General features: G+C 45.3%; 5 protein-coding genes across 7 annotated transcripts in view; 2 read left to right on the forward strand and 3 right to left on the reverse strand.

Annotated features, from left to right (window-relative positions):
* Positions 1-1,640, forward strand: part of tmem71 (transmembrane protein 71) — a 13,091-nt gene extending 11,451 nt beyond the window's left edge. The window contains exons 10-11 of the mRNA XM_017439119.3: positions 109-158; positions 237-1,640. Coding sequence (XP_017294608.1) covers positions 109-158; positions 237-260 — 74 coding nt within the window. The 3' untranslated portion in view covers positions 261-1,640. The remainder of the gene's footprint in view (positions 1-108; positions 159-236) is intronic.
* A 124-nt stretch (positions 1,641-1,764) lies between these two features.
* LOC108249630 (zinc finger and SCAN domain-containing protein 21) lies at positions 1,765-4,041 on the reverse strand. The gene is made up of 4 exons (XM_025002235.2): positions 3,619-4,041; positions 2,895-2,974; positions 2,733-2,829; positions 1,765-2,656 (listed from the first exon to the last, which is right to left on the reverse strand). The coding sequence occupies exons 1-4, from the start codon at positions 3,929-3,931 to the stop codon at positions 1,878-1,880; spliced, it is 1,269 nt and encodes a 422-aa protein (XP_024858003.2). The 5' UTR covers positions 3,932-4,041; the 3' UTR covers positions 1,765-1,877.
* A 333-nt stretch (positions 4,042-4,374) lies between these two features.
* Positions 4,375-7,528, reverse strand: LOC119618059 (zinc finger and BTB domain-containing protein 20-like). Its single transcript, XM_037981990.1, has 3 exons — positions 6,601-7,528; positions 6,047-6,107; positions 4,375-5,880 (listed from the first exon to the last, which is right to left on the reverse strand). The coding sequence occupies exons 1-3, from the start codon at positions 6,907-6,909 to the stop codon at positions 5,006-5,008; spliced, it is 1,245 nt and encodes a 414-aa protein (XP_037837918.1). The 5' UTR covers positions 6,910-7,528; the 3' UTR covers positions 4,375-5,005.
* A 780-nt stretch (positions 7,529-8,308) lies between these two features.
* Positions 8,309-11,096, reverse strand: si:dkey-7l6.3 (zinc finger protein 784). The gene is made up of 4 exons (XM_037981989.1): positions 10,693-11,096; positions 10,155-10,270; positions 9,904-10,027; positions 8,309-9,348 (listed from the first exon to the last, which is right to left on the reverse strand). Exons 1-4 carry the CDS (start codon positions 10,970-10,972, stop codon positions 8,582-8,584), a joined length of 1,287 nt encoding a protein of 428 aa, XP_037837917.1. The 5' UTR covers positions 10,973-11,096; the 3' UTR covers positions 8,309-8,581.
* Positions 11,097-11,498: 402 nt separating this feature from the next.
* lrrc6 (leucine rich repeat containing 6) overlaps positions 11,499-15,738 on the forward strand; it is a 14,595-nt gene continuing 10,355 nt past the window's right edge. For all 3 annotated transcript variants that reach the window (XM_025002231.2, XM_017439125.3, XM_017439126.3), the window contains exons 1-7: positions 11,499-11,610; positions 12,247-12,414; positions 12,506-12,583; positions 13,703-13,875; positions 13,959-14,263; positions 15,052-15,129; positions 15,233-15,298. In XM_025002231.2, the coding sequence (XP_024857999.1) occupies positions 11,601-11,610; positions 12,247-12,414; positions 12,506-12,583; positions 13,703-13,875; positions 13,959-14,263; positions 15,052-15,129; positions 15,233-15,298 (878 nt within the window). In that variant the 5' untranslated portion in view covers positions 11,499-11,600. The remainder of the gene's footprint in view (positions 11,611-12,246; positions 12,415-12,505; positions 12,584-13,702; positions 13,876-13,958; positions 14,264-15,051; positions 15,130-15,232; positions 15,299-15,738) is intronic.

Consider the following 15,738-nt stretch of genomic DNA (forward strand, 5'->3'; position numbering starts at 1 on the left):
CCATCCATCCATCCATCCATCCATCCATCCATCCATCCATCCATCCATCATCCATCCATCCATCCATCCATCCATCCATCCATGTGTTAACTCTGTCTTCTGTTCCAGTCGTGATGAAGTCCGGACCTCTGGGGGAGTGGAGACGAGCGAAGACGGAGGTGAGGCTGAGCTGCTGTGAGCGTCTCCAACCTGCAGCAGGACAGAAACCTGACGGCTTCTCTCTGCTTCTGTTTCAGGTCATCACATCGAGGAACGAGTGATCGAACCGGACCGGACTGAACCGGGTCGGGCCGGAACAGTTCTGCTGCCAGTCAGCTGCAGCTGAAGGTTCTGAAAGCTCAAAAACAACCAATTTAAACTTTATTTTACCTTCAAATCATCGGTCAGGGAGGGAAAGTCTCCAGCATCGTCCTGATTATAAACTGAGCTCAGAGACACAAACTACTGTAAAACTTTTATATCAGACCTAAAACTGAATCAAAGGACAAAAAAATAAATAAAAGTTGGGATTTTTGTAAATGCATCAAAATAAATGTAAAAAAAGCTGCAGCTTTAACTTCTGTCAGAAAATCAGCTTTTAAATCATTTAAAGAGATTATTACTTTAATCTGATTATTGACGCAGAAAGGATCATAAATTATATTTAAATTAAAGTGTTTCCAGCTTCTTCAGATTAAAATCTAAATTAATGTAAAAATAATCCAAGTGATAAAAATACAGCTTTACTGTTAATGTTTTAAAACTCTTCAGGGTTTTTGGTGCCTTCAGATCAGCTTATTAATAATTATTAATATGAATAAAATAATTAATAATAATGTCTGAGGAATAAAATGAGGCAGAAATACTGAACGGATGTTTTAATGTGACCTAAAAAAAAAAACGAGATGAATAACTTTTCACAAGCTTTTATTTTGAAATATTTATCTTTTAGTTTCTAACTTTTAAAGATGTTTGAATCAGGAGGATTTAAATCCAGTAAAGAAGTTTTAACTGTTTGAGAAATTAGTTCAAGGAAAAGAAACTAAAAGGTTTAAAGAATCTCGTTTAATAATAATTTTTAGATTTTTGTTTTATAAGATTTATTTAAACTTTTGGGGTTAAATGAAGTCAGAACCTGAAAGAATGAACAGATCAGACAATCAGCCTGAATATTCTGATAAAACTTTATTTAGACGGGCAGGAAGTTCAAAGTGCCAAAATCTGTTTTAATATATGAATATTTACTAAAAGCTGCACTTATTAACCTCCGTGTTGTTTGTGATTTAAACCAGTTAAACTGCAGAATAATTAGTTTAAAACATGTTTGTTTTTCTGACCTGAAAGTCTGGATTTTAATGGTTTTTATTCCAAAACAGAAAAGAAGAATTTAATCTTTTATTCTGACGGCACCTGTTCCAGGTTAGAGATGTGAAACTAGCACTTAATATCATTTATATTATTATTATTATTTTATTGGTTTTGTTACGAAGTTTATCTTAAATTATTAATCTGTAAAAGAAAAAATAACACTAACAGTTAAAGTATTTGTTACTCTGTATTACTTTTACTAACACTAAGTTTTGGTTTGTTTTAGGATTTAATGTATTTCCTGTTTGTTGTCAGATAAACATTTTATGTTAAATAAAGTTTAAAGGATCATTTCCAGCTGCAGATGTTTTCTGATCCGATGGGTCTGAATGTTTACAGAATAATCCTGAATTAAACTCATATCTGACGTTTGAATCTGGATTGAACAGAAACAGGAAGGAGAAACGTTTCCATGAACACGATTTAAAACAACAAACAGATTTTATTAAAAACGACAGGAAGTCTGTGACAGATTTGTTCTGCTGCAGGAAATATTTTACAGTTTTAACTCTGAGCCGAGAGAAGAACCTTCAGGAAGTCAGGAGTTCTGTGCGGCCCGGCGGCGTCACGGCGGCGAACCGTTTGTCTCCTGCGTGGGACGCCACGTGTCTCCGCAGGTGTCCCCCGGAGGTGAACGTTTTGCCGCAGAAGGAGCAGCGGAACTGCTTGCAGTCTCGGTGGACGCTCATGTGGACCTTCAGCGAGCCGGACTGGGCGAAGCGCTTCCCGCAGTGGACGCAGCCGTAGCGCTTCTCGCCGGTGTGGACGCTCTGGTGGCGTTTCAGGTTGCTGGAGTCGGAGAAGCGTTTGCCGCAGAGCGCGCAGACGAACGGCTTCTCGCCCGTGTGGACCCTCATGTGGGTCTTCAGGTTCTTGAGGCAGGCCAGAGTTTTCCCGCAGAAGGTGCAGACGAACGTCTTCCCCCCCGAGGCGTCCCTGCGGACCCGGTTCTGGAGACGCCACCCGTCCCTGCGGATGAAGGCGCCCTGTCCTCCTGCAGCGTCTCTCTGCTGGGCCGGGGGCAGAGCCCCTTCGGCGCTGCTGAAACCGAAGCCGCCGCCGCCTGAATCGTCCGAAACGTTCGCGGCGGGATTCTGGGACACGTGTTGGAGCTCGAACACCAGAGAGTCGTAGGCGGCGGCCTCTGGGTTCTGACTGGCGTTCAGGGCGTGTTGGGTGGAGGTGGAGCTGACTTCGCCGCTCGTCCACGAAACCCCGCCGCTGTCCCCATCAGCCGCCGCTTCCTGTTTGACCAGCGAGGACGAAGCTTCCGTCTCCGCCTGCACCTCCCCGCTGCAACAGAAACGTCCTGCAGAAGAAACCCGCGCAGCGGTTAGACCGCACGTTTGAATCCTAAAAATCAACCGTTTCTGTTAGAGACTTACGGTCCGCCTCAGACTGGGACCAGGACTCGTCCCTGTCCTCGTCCCCGTCCTCGTCGTCCTCCACTTTGATCACAGCCGTCGTCTCTCCCGAGGACAGCTGGAATCAGAGGAAACTGTTAAACGTCACGACGCTGCAGGCGCGTCTCTTCTTCTTCTACTCACCGTCTGCAGCACGATTTCCTGTCCCGGGTCCGCCGCTGGACCAGCCTCCTGATTGGACGACCGGGTCGGCGCCGCTCTGTCTTTAGAAGCAGAAACATAAAGTTTGTTTTTAATAATTTAATGATAAACGAGTTCTGGTGAAGAAAACGTGGAAACTTTTGACTTCAGTAAACGGGTTCTGCTGAACGGATCATTACCAGAACCCCTTTCAGTAAATCAACATTCTGCTTATTATTGTTCTTTAAATCTTAGTTTGTAAACTTTGACCTCTGACCTGTTTTATGAGTCCCAGGTTAGTTTTGACTCATTAACTCCAACAGCTCACCTTTTTAACTTTCAGTGTAAATTTTAATTTGATTTAACTTGAGATAAATTTTTGTAATCTTTAAAATTTGACTCTGGACTTGAAGCAAACTGAGATGGTTATTATTACCTCACCAGAACCAGAACTAGATGAATGTTCTTCCTGCTGCCTTCTGACAAGAAGACAAGCTGGAAAACTCGATCTTTTTGTTTTATGTCGTTTATGGAACATATTTAAAATTCATTTGCAGTTTTCTGGTATCTCTGAATCTAAATTTGAACATCGTAGTGTGAAAATGATGACTAAGAAATTTAAAAATCGCTGAAATTCACCGTTTTTCTTGCTGACAGAAGCAAAAAAAACAAACTTCAGGTCTGGTTAGCGCATGCGCAGAAGGCTCGCGCCATCCCGAGCGGTTACCTGCGGGTGTCGCGAGCCTCCTCGGCTCGTACCCCGCGAGCAGCTGGACTCGCGGGCGGCCGCTCGTGTGCAGCAGCGCGGCGGCTCCGGTCCCGTTGGCGGCGGCTCTCAGGGCGGCGGTGCGGGCGGCCCGGAGCTCCATGAGCCGCAGCTTCCGCCGCAGCACCTCGTTCTCCTTCCGGCTCCGGCTGATCTCCAGCTGCAGCACCGCGTAGCCGCTGTCCACGAGCTCGCAGATCTCCGCCACCGCCGTGTTGGCCAGGACCTCCATGATGGAGGCGAGCTGCGCGTGGAAGGTGGCGGCCGGAGGCATCCTGAACCCCGGGACGGTCCGAGTCTTTGTCTCCCTGAACGCGGCCTCTCGCCCAAGTAAGCAGCGGTCACTGCGCGATCCGCACCCGGAAGTGACTCTGAGTGCGCATGCGCGAACGCTTCCGGGGTCAAACACGAAACGCAAAAATAAACATTTTTCCGTTTCTGTGAAAATCCCAACTTTTTAAAAACTTGTATCACTTGTTTTACTTTGTTCGTTCATTTCATTTTCTTTATTTAAAAACATTTAATGCTCAGAGTTTATATTTAATTTTTTATGTGTTTGTCAAAATATGTATTTAAAAAAACAACAACAAATGTTGACTATATTTGTTTATAGAGTCCTCCCAGCACAAACAGCAAATAAATAAGTAAAACTTTAATATATCCTGTAATTCCATATCACAAACTTATTAAAAAAGAGAAATAAAGATGTCAGAGAACTAGAGGATAAGTATTTATTTATCCTAAAACACAAAAACTAAACAAATGAGGGACGACTTTAAAAAAGTAACAAGAAAAAGGTAAAATGTTATATTAAATGTTTTATTAGATGTCAGCAACTTCAGAGGCCACTTCCTTTTATTTTTATTATCACCACGTTCTTGGCAGCAGGCAACTGTGTAATTTATAGTTTTTAAGCAAAATATGTAAATGAATAAAACTCAAAGTGATCACTGGATGTGTCTTTAACCCTAATCAAGATGGCTGCCACAGCTAACCCAAGGTGTTTTATTAGTTTTTAAGTTCTTTAATGTTTTAGCCTGACGGTCGATAAAGTCTCTAAAACCATCAAAGATCTGCAACCATTTTATTCCGAACTTTAAAAAGTTTCTCTTCACGGCTGATTTCAAACCAAACAGCTGAAATCTGTTTAAATTCAAAGAAAAGGAACATCTGTTTTATTACAGCTTCTCTTGTGGAACGTTGCTGAGTTTTTATTCTTATTTTAACTTTCTCCCTCTGGTTCTGAACCCACAGATCAGAAACACAACAAGTTCTTGTTTTGTGTGACGTAAAGAGAAACGAGACGTGAGAATATGAGAACAAAGATGTTCCTAAACCAGAACCGCGCTCAGCTGCCGGGGTGACTCTTCTTCATGTGGAGCTTGAGGCTGTAGCGGACGATGAAGCTCTTGGAGCAGACCATGCAGACGAACGGACGCTCGCCGCTGTGGACGTTCAGGTGAGACTTCAGGTGAGACGACTGGGTGAACTTCTTGCCGCACTGATCGCAGCTGAACGGCCGCTCGCCCGTGTGGATCCTCATGTGGACCTCCAGGTTCTGATTGTTGGCGTACGACTTGTTGCAGACGGAGCAGACGAAGGCCTTCCTGTGGGCGCCGGCGCTCGGCTGGGCCCGGCCCGGCTGGTCCCGGTAGAGGCCGAAGGTCAGCACGTCGGCACCGTCTTCGTACTGGAACGTGGCGCTCCTGCTGCCGGACGGCTGACAGTCTGCGGGCGCCGGTCCGGACCCGGAGACGCTGATCAGCTTCAGCCCGTAGGCGTCTCCGTCCACAAACCTCACGGGACCTTTGGACTGTTCGGTCCAGGCCGGGTCCAGGTCCAGGTCCACTCGGTGCGATGGAGACTCCATCAGAGCGCCGCCGAAGTACACCTGCTTGCCGGAGCTCGGGGAGACCAGGGAGCAGTTCTGGACCAGGTGGACGTCCGGGTCCATCGGAGCGGAGTACGAACAGCTGGACTCGCTGGCGTCCATCTGGACCTCCTCCAGGAGCTGCCCGGAGCAGCCTGGCTCGCTGCGAGGAGAGTCCAGCGAGAAGACGGAGACGTTCTGCTGCGTCCCCGCAGTCAGCTGACGCTCAGACGATGAAGACTTCTCAGGATCTTCACCGTTTCCTCGACTGCGCCGCCGCCTCCGCCTCCGCCGGCTGCCGGGAGCCGCCGGGACCGCCGCCGCTCTGCCGCCATCTGCAGACGTCCTGCTGCCTTGAAGAGAAAAATAAAGCTTCAATTTACAGAAAATCGGGCAAGTTTTCACACCAACATTCACTGATAATAAACCTTTTTATTGTTATTGTTCCTGTCGGGACAAACAGTCATTCTGTTAGGTTTTATATAATCTGACAGGTAAATATTAAACATCTCTGCTCACCTTCCTCCGTGCTGTCGTTGCTGTCAGAGTCTTCATCTTTAATCAGAACCACGTCAGGAAACTGCAGACATGAAAACAGCTGAGTGACGGTCTGTGAGTGGAGGTCAGATCCGGTCCTGACGGGCCGCCGCTTCTTCACATCATTAAACTAAAACATGAGCAGCTTTACAGCCGAGACCAGATCTGAAGTTTGTTAAGTTTGGTTAATATAATGACTCAAAGAGAAGAAGAAATCTTATTAAATCTGTAAATCTGAGGATAATGAAGGAATCATTTTGGGTTATTTTTCAGGTTTTCACAGAACCTGATGAGTTTAATCAAATCCTCAGAGTGGAACTGCAGAAAAATAAACATCTGTTCTTACTGGGTTATAAGCTGCTGCAGATGTTCTTTGATTGTTTTTAATTAAATCTACAGAACATCTGAATGAAGACTAAGACTTCCTGTTCGCTCTGAATGAGACAAACTATTAAAATCTGAATATAAATCATCAATAAACCCTAATAATAACAATAATACTGATAAGAGGCTCGATCATGGCCGCCTGTGTTTACCTTCGCAGCTCCTCCGGAGGCGGCCTCGCCCCGCTCCCTGTCCCGCTGCTGCTGCGGGGCTTCCGGCTGCCGAACCGGCCCGGTTCCGCCGGTTCCGCCGCCGCCGCCGCCCCGGACCACGATGGACTCGATGAGGTGCAGCTTCTTCCTCAGGTCGTCGTTCTCCCTGCGGCTCCGGCTGACCTCCAGCTGCAGGACCGCCCAGCCTTCGTCCACCACCTCGCAGATCTCCGCCACCGCCGCTTTGGTCAAGGCGGCCATGATGATGGACAGCTGCTCGTGCAGAGCCTTGTTGTTTAAAACGGACATCCCGCCTCTCGAGCAGAACCGAGCCGAACCGAACCGGACCCCCTGCTGACCGAGGACACGAACCTGAGGCGTTTGCAGCAACCGAACCGCCGGACTACAAACCGTCAGCGAAGCTGGACTACAAACTATTGTTTATCGCTTACGTCACTTCCTGAGTAAGTTACATTTCAAAATAAGAGACTTGTATCGAGTCAAGGAAAGAGTCAAGCAGCAGCGTGACATAAAAATAAAACATATTAAATTAAATAAACTAAAACACTGAACTTAATAAATAAAATATAAACTCCTGAAATAAACCAGTCAAAATGTTATTTAGATAAACACGTTAAAATTTTAAACTAAATCGATTGAAAGTGATTTTTTTTGTATCTATATATTTTAAAAACAAACAAATCAGAATTTGATACAAAACTATGGTGGCCCTGAAGTATGGCAGGCCATTTTAACATAAAATTGGTTTTGTGTGACTATCCGTAAATGTCGAAATGTATTTTGACGGGACAAAAATAAATTTTGATTATCAACAATTGTAATTTAAGATATCTGTATTTACATTCTGACTCGTAAGAATAATAATTCAGGATATCTTCAGTTACATTTTGACGAGTCAATGTTCTTTTCAAGAGATCTGAAATGTCGTCACTGGATTTGTCACACATCCGTAATTACAATTCAAGATATCTTTAATTTAGTTTTGTCTAGTCGTTATTTGCTTTTAAGATATCTATAATTTAATTTTCACCAGTCAAAACTACATTTCTCCTATTTAAAAATACATTTAAGATATCTCAAATGATGACGTAATTCGAGATATCTTGACATCTTGACAGCAGGAACCCCAGAACATGTTTCTGTTTTCTCTGCTGAGAATGGTTAATATTCTCTGTCTGATTCAGAACCAGAACATCACAGAACCAGGCTGTCTTCAGTTCAGCCAGACAGTCCCAGAGCATGATGCTACCCCTGTCATGCTTCACAGTGGGTTAGGAAAGATTTCATTCTGGGGTTTGAACCTTCGCTCCTGTTCGTCTTTTAAAGAGAAACAAACCAGACGAGTTCTTCATCAGAGTCTCTGCCTGGAGACAAAAAGTCCTCCTGATGGATGAAGGCCGTCAGAATCAGTCCAACCATCGTAACACTTTCAGCTTTTTCTCTTTTTGAAACTTTATTAGCTTCCTGTAAACTTTACTTACGATCCGAGAAACAAAAACCTTAACTCAAACTGAGATTTGAACTTTTTCTTTTCTGCAGCGCTCGTTTTTAATGTCAGATTTATAATCTGAACGTTGGCAGCAGTGAAATACCCCCACACACACACACACACACACACACACACACACATCATCACACACACACACCATCACACACACACATCCTGTTCATGGCTAAGGAAAATAAATTAAGAGAAAGAATCATTTACTAGTGAACAAACAGGTCGTTACAGTAAATCGAATGAAACCTGAAAACGGCTCAAACTCTTTTCTAATGCAAGATCAGAACCAGGACTGGGACCAGGACCAGGACCAGGTACCGCTTACAGCAGTTTTTGTGCAAGAGCAACTGTTTCCCTTTTAAAATATTTTTAAAAAGATAAATATGATCAGTCCGAGGCTCGGCGCCTCACAGAACCACGGGTCCGTTCGTCTCAGAACCGTGTCAGAGTCCTCCTGAGTTAAACCGGAGCGGCGGTCCGTTCAGCCGTGTGGTACTTCTGCTGATGGATCCTCAGGTTCTGCTTGGCGGCGAAGCGTTTCCCGCAGTGCTCGCAGGCGAACGGTCGCTCCCCCGTGTGGACGCTCTGGTGCGTCTTCAGGTGACCCGACTGCGTGAAGCGTTTCCCACACTGAGCGCAGCTGTACGGCCGCTCGCCGGTGTGGACCCGCATGTGGGTCTCCAGGCTCCGCGACGACGAGAAGCACTTATTGCAGAAGGTGCAGACGAAGCGCCGGTCCCTGAAGAACCTGTTCAGGTCCAGAGGGTTCAGTCTAGATCCGCCGAGGGCCAGGACCGCCGGCGGCTGGTCCGGTTTCAGAAATGGCCGAAGAGGGACCGGCACCATGCTGGGCAGACCCTGGTTGGTCCACGAGGAGCCCAGATCCAGCTCTGAGTCGTAGGGGACCGAACCGATCAGGGACAGTCTTTGTTTTGGGTCAGAGGTACCGGCCAGAGAGGCCGGACTTCCCCCCGACCCGAGCAGGAAGTGCTTCCTCAGGTGGGCCACAGACGGAGCGTCACTGTCGGACTCAGAGGCAAAATCCAACATGGTGTCTGAGGAGCTGCTTCCTGTAGCTCCTGAAGGACCCGGAGACGCCGGTGCACTGTGGGACCCGAAATGCTCAGAGAGTCCGTTACTGTTCTGGTCCCAGACCCGCAGGTCTGCAGCCGAGGAGGACGGGCCCACTTCGGTGTCGTCTGCTTGTGACGGCGGCGCCTCGGTTCCTGAACACAGAACACGTCTCAGAAACTCAGAGAGAACCTAAAGACGGAGAAACCTTCCTGCTAAAAACTGAATCTGTAAGGAAACCTGTCGCTGCTCAGTGAGGTAGTCACAGGGCTGAGTTTGTGAGTAGGCAGGAAGTGGTTAAATCCTTGATGTAAACCAAACATCAAGTTTTCTGCTGGACTGGGTTTGTAAAGAGAGGCTCATCTTAGTGATTATATAACAACCGCTTCATAAAAAGGCTTAAATATCTAAAGATTAACTCCATTTTACTTCATTACTAAAATATTTGAACTTAGGGTATATTATGTGTTCAACTGAGGATGATCCAAAATAAAAACTCAATAAAGTCCCTGATCTGCACCAACATGTGGAGCTGGTGTTTGATTCTCTGCTTCTGAATCCTGGATTTGATCTGTTTTTTGTTTTTAAACTTTAAATTAAAAGCTGCTCCGTCAGCAGAAGATCTGAAGCTGCTGTGAAACCTTCAGATCTGACGGGTTCCCCTCGTTTCTGCGGCTCACATTAAGGATTCGGGTTTTTTGTTTTCTCACCGTCTTCGTTCAGAAGCAGCTCCTCGGGGGCGATCTTGTCTTTCACGTCATCTTCGTCCTCTTTGATGACGACAACGTCCAGCGGGGTTCTGATTGGCTCGTCTGCAGCAGCTGACAGAGAATCCTGACAGACGACCAAACAGAAGAACCTCAGTTACTCTCAGGGGAACGCAGTCATTACAGGAGGAATGCATATCGCCCGCCGCCTCACGTGCCAACCTCAGCAGCCGCTCGGCGCTGATCAGTCTCACCTCCGCTGCGTCGGGAGAAGCTTCTGACGTCGCCTCCAGCACAGGAAGCTGGCCATATCCTCGGACGCTGGAGATCCTGAGCTGCAGGGAGGACGGGTCGTCTTCTGAGACACGCTCTGGGTGGACAAAACGCAACATTCAGGGACTTAAAGACACGCTTCGGTTCAGGTGCAGAAACAGAGTCATTTAAAGAAATAAAAACGAGCAGAAGGAGTCCGGAGGAGCAGCCGTCTGTGGGACACGGTGGAGGTACGTTCATGGTCTGTGGTTCAACCGTTAGCATTTACCATTTTAAACCAGAGTTTCAAAGTTCAGATCGGTTTAGATCAAACCTTGTGTGGGATCTGTGTGTTGAGGATCACTCTCAGCTACTACCACACCACATTCTGACTGAGTTCTAGTGTTTGCTGTGTTTATTAAAGTCATCTTGAATTGGGTCGAATCTGCAGCCACCTATAAGGACTTTTCAGACTTTTAGGCATTTAGCTACAGCGGCTGTCCCTCGCGAGGCTCTGTCGTTTGAAGGCCCGGAACTCACCGGCGGGTAAACCCGTCGGCCCCCCGCCGCCAGCCTCGCACTCCTCCGGCCCGCCGTGACCCAGCATCCCGCCGTCCCTCCGGTGCCCGCGGGCGATGATGGACTCGATGAGCTCCAGCTTCCTCCGCAGCGCCTCGTTCTCCTTGTGGCTGCGGGAGATCTCGAGCTGCAGCACGGAGTAACTGTCGTCCACCAGCCGGCAGATCTCCGCCGCTGCCGTTTTAGTCAGCGCCTCCATGATGGACGCCACCTGAGTGTGAAACGCCTTCAAAGTCGTCATTCTGACCAAAAACCGGCAGAATGAATAAAATAAATGTCAGGAACAAACGCTGGGGAGGAAACACCGCCCGGTGAGCGCTGTTTTTAACCGAATAACAGTTCACCTGTCGGACAGGCGGCGGAAGCTCCGCTGCTGTTGTTGTTTATGGAGTTTAACCGCAAGCTCCGCCCCTTCCGCCAGAACCACTTTCAAAATAAAACTCGGATAGATTTATTCCTCTTCGTTAACGCTGAGATGTCCTTTTATTTTACAGGAATTTTTACCCCACGATTCGATCAAATCGGTTACTTTCAAACAACAGAATATTTTATACATCGACTTCTACATACCTGCGCTTTAATCAGTGAGATTTTTATTTAAAGCTGCTAAAAACATTAAGTTCGTAACAATACACACCAATCTGCTTGAGATCTCGAGTTCATAATTTCAACTTTTTATTTAGGTAATTTTAGAAAACATTTATGATCCAAATTCATTGCTACTTGTTGCTTTGTTTATTTTTTTATTTATTTATTTGCAAACGTCAGTTTTTCTGAGTAACTTTACTTTGGAAGATAACATTTCCGGCGGTCATCGAACGCAACGGGACTGCCGGTTTCCATAGCAACGGGCCACAACGGAGACGGAGATGGTTCGCAGTAAGGTTTTAACACAAAAAAACAGCTTAAAAATTTTTAAAAATATATGTTTTTATTCCTTTTGTTAGCTTTTTAAAAAAACACTTATGATTTATTACAGTAAAGTTTTTGCAGCTTTAAAAGAAGGAATTAGCTAACAGTTGGTAGCTGCTAATTAGCTAGGTGAATAAGCTAATATGCTAATTGGTTACCCGTCGGGTAACAAAGTCTAGTTCCAAACAAAAGGTAGTAGTTTCGGTTAGTAGTTCGTAACAACTATAGTAGTTAATGCCAGACACTTCCTGAACTTATGAGTCACTGAAAAGTTTCAGTTTTTGATGCTAACAGCTTTAACCCACAGCTGCAACTTATTTCAGATAAAACAGAGAAGTTTCTGTAAATAAAGGTTACAAAGTAGGCTGTGGTGTAATATGATTGTCTTCAGAAACTAAACTTGTAAATTAAATTAACTCCTGTGTTTACTGATGTGATTAAACTGGATTAGACCTAAACCAGAAAAGAGGCTAAGATCATTTTTATGGTTAATAGAAGCTACCGGGAGCTTGGAGCAGTGTTAGATGGTGTTTTTAATAAAGAGCCAGATGTTGGTGATGTGATGATGCTGATTTAAACGATCTCCTTGTGTTTTTGCTTCAGTCACAGAAGATTTGATCCGCCGGCGAGCCGAGCATAACGACTGCCTGATTCTGTCTCTGGAGGAAGTTACTCTGCATCAGCAGGACATCGAGAAGATCGAACACATCGACAGGTGGTGCCGCGACCTCAGGATCCTCTACCTGCAGAACAACCTCATCCCCAGAATTGGTAACATCTGCTCAGTCTGACCCAGAGGTCAGATCCAGCGTTTTGTTTTTGGGCTTCGTTGTTGGTTTATTGTCTCTTTGGTGGTTTGCAGAGAATCTCGGTCGCCTGAAGAAGCTGGAATATTTAAATCTGGCCTTGAACAACATTGAAGTCATTGAGAACCTCGAAGGTCAGTGCACCAAACTAAAACAAACAGTCAGCTCCAGAAAGGGCCATTTACTACTTAAAGTTTCACTCTAACAGCTACAAAATCACAGATTCAAACAATCAGAGCTTCATAAAAACCTTTACAAGTGACTGATTTGTTTAATTTTTGAGATTTATTATTTAAAACAAAGTTTATGTGAAAGCAGCATGTCATCTCAGGCCCACAGTTGTCTGTAAGCTTGTCTTCTCTCTTCAGATTTGCAGATTTAGGCTCGATGTGTGTCTCTTCCTGTTGTTTCTGTCTGCTGAAGTTGTGATGTGTGTTTTATTATTCTGTGTTCGCTGAGGAAAAAGAGACAAAGTTGAGTTTAACTGATCAACACAAACTCAAAGTCTGGTGAAAATCAGAGGCTGACGGGTTTATGACTCTTTACAGAAATATATAAACCTAAAAGGAGATTTCTGTGGTTGCATGTCTGAATCTGCTGAAACAGAGTTTTGTTTTAAATCAACCTTCTTACAAACTAAACACCAAGTTTTCCTCTTTAGATAAATGACATTTTCTTTATGTTTATTTATTAAACTATAATGGATGAAATGAGGTCAGTGTCAGGAACAGGATTCACGTCTTTGGGATCAAAATTCACGTTTGAGTCAAACAGATTTAATTTTTACGCACAGATTAGCTTCTAAATCTGTCATCTTTTAACAACATCAGAGCAAAGGATGACGCTCCTAACTTCATTAAACTAACACACCGGATGTGACGGTCTTTAAGGTGACTCGGATTTAGCAGGAAATCAGATGAATCTGAGTTATTAGTCCATCAGGAATTATTCTTTGACTGAAAGGAGGAAAAACAAGAACCTCAATAAAAACATCCTGGTAAAAAAAAGGATGTTTTTGATTCATCTGGACTCTTATTTTCACTCCATCATGAACCTTTTCTTTTCTTTTCGGTGACTTTTTTTATTTCTGGAGTGAAAATACTAAAAGGTTAATAAAAACAGGATAAATTAATTCACCTTCTTGTTTTTTAAAGTGCCTTCAACCCCACAGAGGTGGAATTGTGAAGCACTAACAGATCAGGATCAGATCAGTTTCACCATCAGACGTGATGTTTGTTTGTTTCGGCCTCCAGGCTGCGAGAGCCTCCAGAAGCTGGACCTGACGGTGAACTTCGTGGGCCTCCTGAGCAGCGTGGAGTCTCTGAAGGCCAACATCCACCTGCGGGAGCTGTTCCTGGTGGGGAACCCCTGCACCGAGTTCGAGGGCTACAGGCAGTTCGTTGTGGCTGCGCTGCCTCAGATTAAAGTAAATAAAAACTCACCTTCATGAAGTTTTATCTCTGATTCTGAAGAAAACATTCAGATCAGTTTGAGTCTTTGTGTCCTCAGTGGCTGGATGGGACCGAGGTCAGCCGGTCGGAGCGGATCAGAGCCGCTCAGGGCCTGGAGGAGGTCAGGAGACGAGTCGGGGAGCAGGAGGAGGCGTACCTGAGGAGGAGAGCGCAGGAGAAAGAGGAGGCGCAGAGGAACTCTGTTAAAGAGGAGAACCAGGAGAACCCGGAGAACCTGGAGCTGGATGAGGAGCAACGGGAGCGGGAGTTCTGGAACACGCCGTGTTCCTTCAGCCCCGAGTCTCGTCTGCAGGCTCACCACCACCTGCAGGAGAAGAGGAGGAGGAGGACGAAGGAGGAGAAGTAAGTGACCTAACTTTATTTATTTCTCTGTTCTCTGGAAACTCAAACTGCAGTTACTGCCTCAGACACCAGGTGGCGCTGAAATACCTGAAACACCTGCTAACAACTATAACCATCTGGACAGAAACTCTCTGAGTTCAAATTAAAATATGATAAAAAGATAAAAATAAGAAGCATGATGTTATCAGACCTGAAGCTGCAGCTCGTCTCACTTCATCAGAGACACATTTCTTTGTTTTTCCTCCACAAATCTCTCAGAACTTCAGTCTTTTGGAGCTTTGAGGTCAAAGTTCTGCAGAACGTCTTGTTCTGGCCTCCAACGAGCGTCAGCAGGTTCTGTCGGGTTAATGAGGATCTTAATGAAGGAACTGTTCCATTCCTGTCGGCGGGCCGGACCGCCGGGACGGGACTGAATTAGTCTCTGTGACAGAACCGGACCGGGACGCCATCGTCTGTCTGACACCGAGGAGTTTGTTTAAAAAAGATCCAAACGAGTCAAAAGGTTCTCAGCTTTAGGAGCGTCTCACCAGGCGGGGGACTGTTGGACACTCAGAGCTGTGAGGACAGGACAGGTGGACAGAAATCTGAGTGTTTGGGACCAGAGAGACGTGTGGGACGCTTTAAAATATCACAGCACACGGCTCGTAGAACCGAACTCTTGAGGGTGCAGATTATTTTGTTGCCCACGTCCTCCCACATCGTCCCCTCTCGTCCCCTCTCCACTCACATAGTCCCTCTCTATCCTCCTGTTACCTCCTGTTACTTCCTGTCGGCGTGTTTCTCTGCAGGGACGAAGACAAGAAGCTGAAAACTCCGAGGACTCTGATCACAGCTGAAGGACGAGTGATGAACGTCAACGAGCCCAAGTAAGACCTGAGAAGGTTCTCTACTTCTGGTTCCTCTGGTTCCTCTGGTGAGATCTTTAAAGGTATTAAATACAAACCTCGTTGTATATTTTCTGTCTCTCAGGTTGGAGTTCTCTTTAACTGAAGACGAAGAGTCCGGCTCGGTTCTTTTGGACCTGGCTGTTTACAGGTAAGAGTTTCCAGCTTCCAGTTATCACGGATGGATTTTATAACTTTTAAAGTCAACAAAGTTTAAGATGGCCGCCGCAGCAAACTGTCTGTAACTCGTTGTCTGACATTTGCTGTGGTAGTAGCTGAGAGTCATTAAAAACAGCCTCTGAGCGGCGGGCGATAGGCATTCCTTCAAGGAATTATTAATAAATAAATTATTAATATATACATTTAAATAAATTTAATAATAAATTTAAATAAATTTATTATTAAATTTATATATATAATATTAAATTTATTATTTTCAATCAGAGCCGACATGAAGAGACATCCTTCATCTGTTTCAGTCCTGCTAGTTAGTTAGTTAGTTAGTTAGTTAGTTGGTTTCTTCTCGTGTTTGAAAAAAATTAGATAAATTTTAGCTGCTGCTCCTCCTCCTCCCCCCCTCCCCCCTCCCCC

This window comes from Kryptolebias marmoratus, linkage group LG20 (genome assembly GCF_001649575.2).
Source record: "Kryptolebias marmoratus isolate JLee-2015 linkage group LG20, ASM164957v2, whole genome shotgun sequence".
In the NCBI taxonomy this organism is placed as follows: Eukaryota; Metazoa; Chordata; class Actinopteri; order Cyprinodontiformes; family Rivulidae; genus Kryptolebias; species Kryptolebias marmoratus.

Excerpts from the sequence above, each read along its gene's own strand:
- LOC108249630 (XM_025002235.2), bottom strand. The coding sequence starts at position 3,931 with ATGCCTCCGGCCGCCACCTTCCACGCGCAGCTCGCCTCCATCATGGAG. Across the intron at positions 2,975-3,618 it reads GAGGCTCGCGACACCCGCAG|ACAGAGCGGCGCCGACCCGG; the intron begins GTAACCGCTCGG and ends CTGCTTCTAAAG. Across the intron at positions 2,657-2,732 it reads GTCCCAGTCTGAGGCGGACC|GACGTTTCTGTTGCAGCGGG; the intron begins GTAAGTCTCTAA and ends TTTCTTCTGCAG.
- LOC119618059 (XM_037981990.1), bottom strand. The coding sequence starts at position 6,909 with ATGTCCGTTTTAAACAACAAGGCTCTGCACGAGCAGCTGTCCATCATC. Across the intron at positions 6,108-6,600 it reads CCTCCGGAGGAGCTGCGAAG|TTTCCTGACGTGGTTCTGAT; the intron begins GTAAACACAGGC and ends TCATGTCTGCAG. Across the intron at positions 5,881-6,046 it reads CAACGACAGCACGGAGGAAG|GCAGCAGGACGTCTGCAGAT; the intron begins GTGAGCAGAGAT and ends TTTCTCTTCAAG.
- si:dkey-7l6.3 (XM_037981989.1), bottom strand. The coding sequence starts at position 10,972 with ATGACGACTTTGAAGGCGTTTCACACTCAGGTGGCGTCCATCATGGAG. Across the intron at positions 10,028-10,154 it reads CTTCTCCCGACGCAGCGGAG|GATTCTCTGTCAGCTGCTGC; the intron begins GTGAGACTGATC and ends GTCGTCTGTCAG. Across the intron at positions 9,349-9,903 it reads GCTGCTTCTGAACGAAGACG|GAACCGAGGCGCCGCCGTCA; the intron begins GTGAGAAAACAA and ends TTCTGTGTTCAG.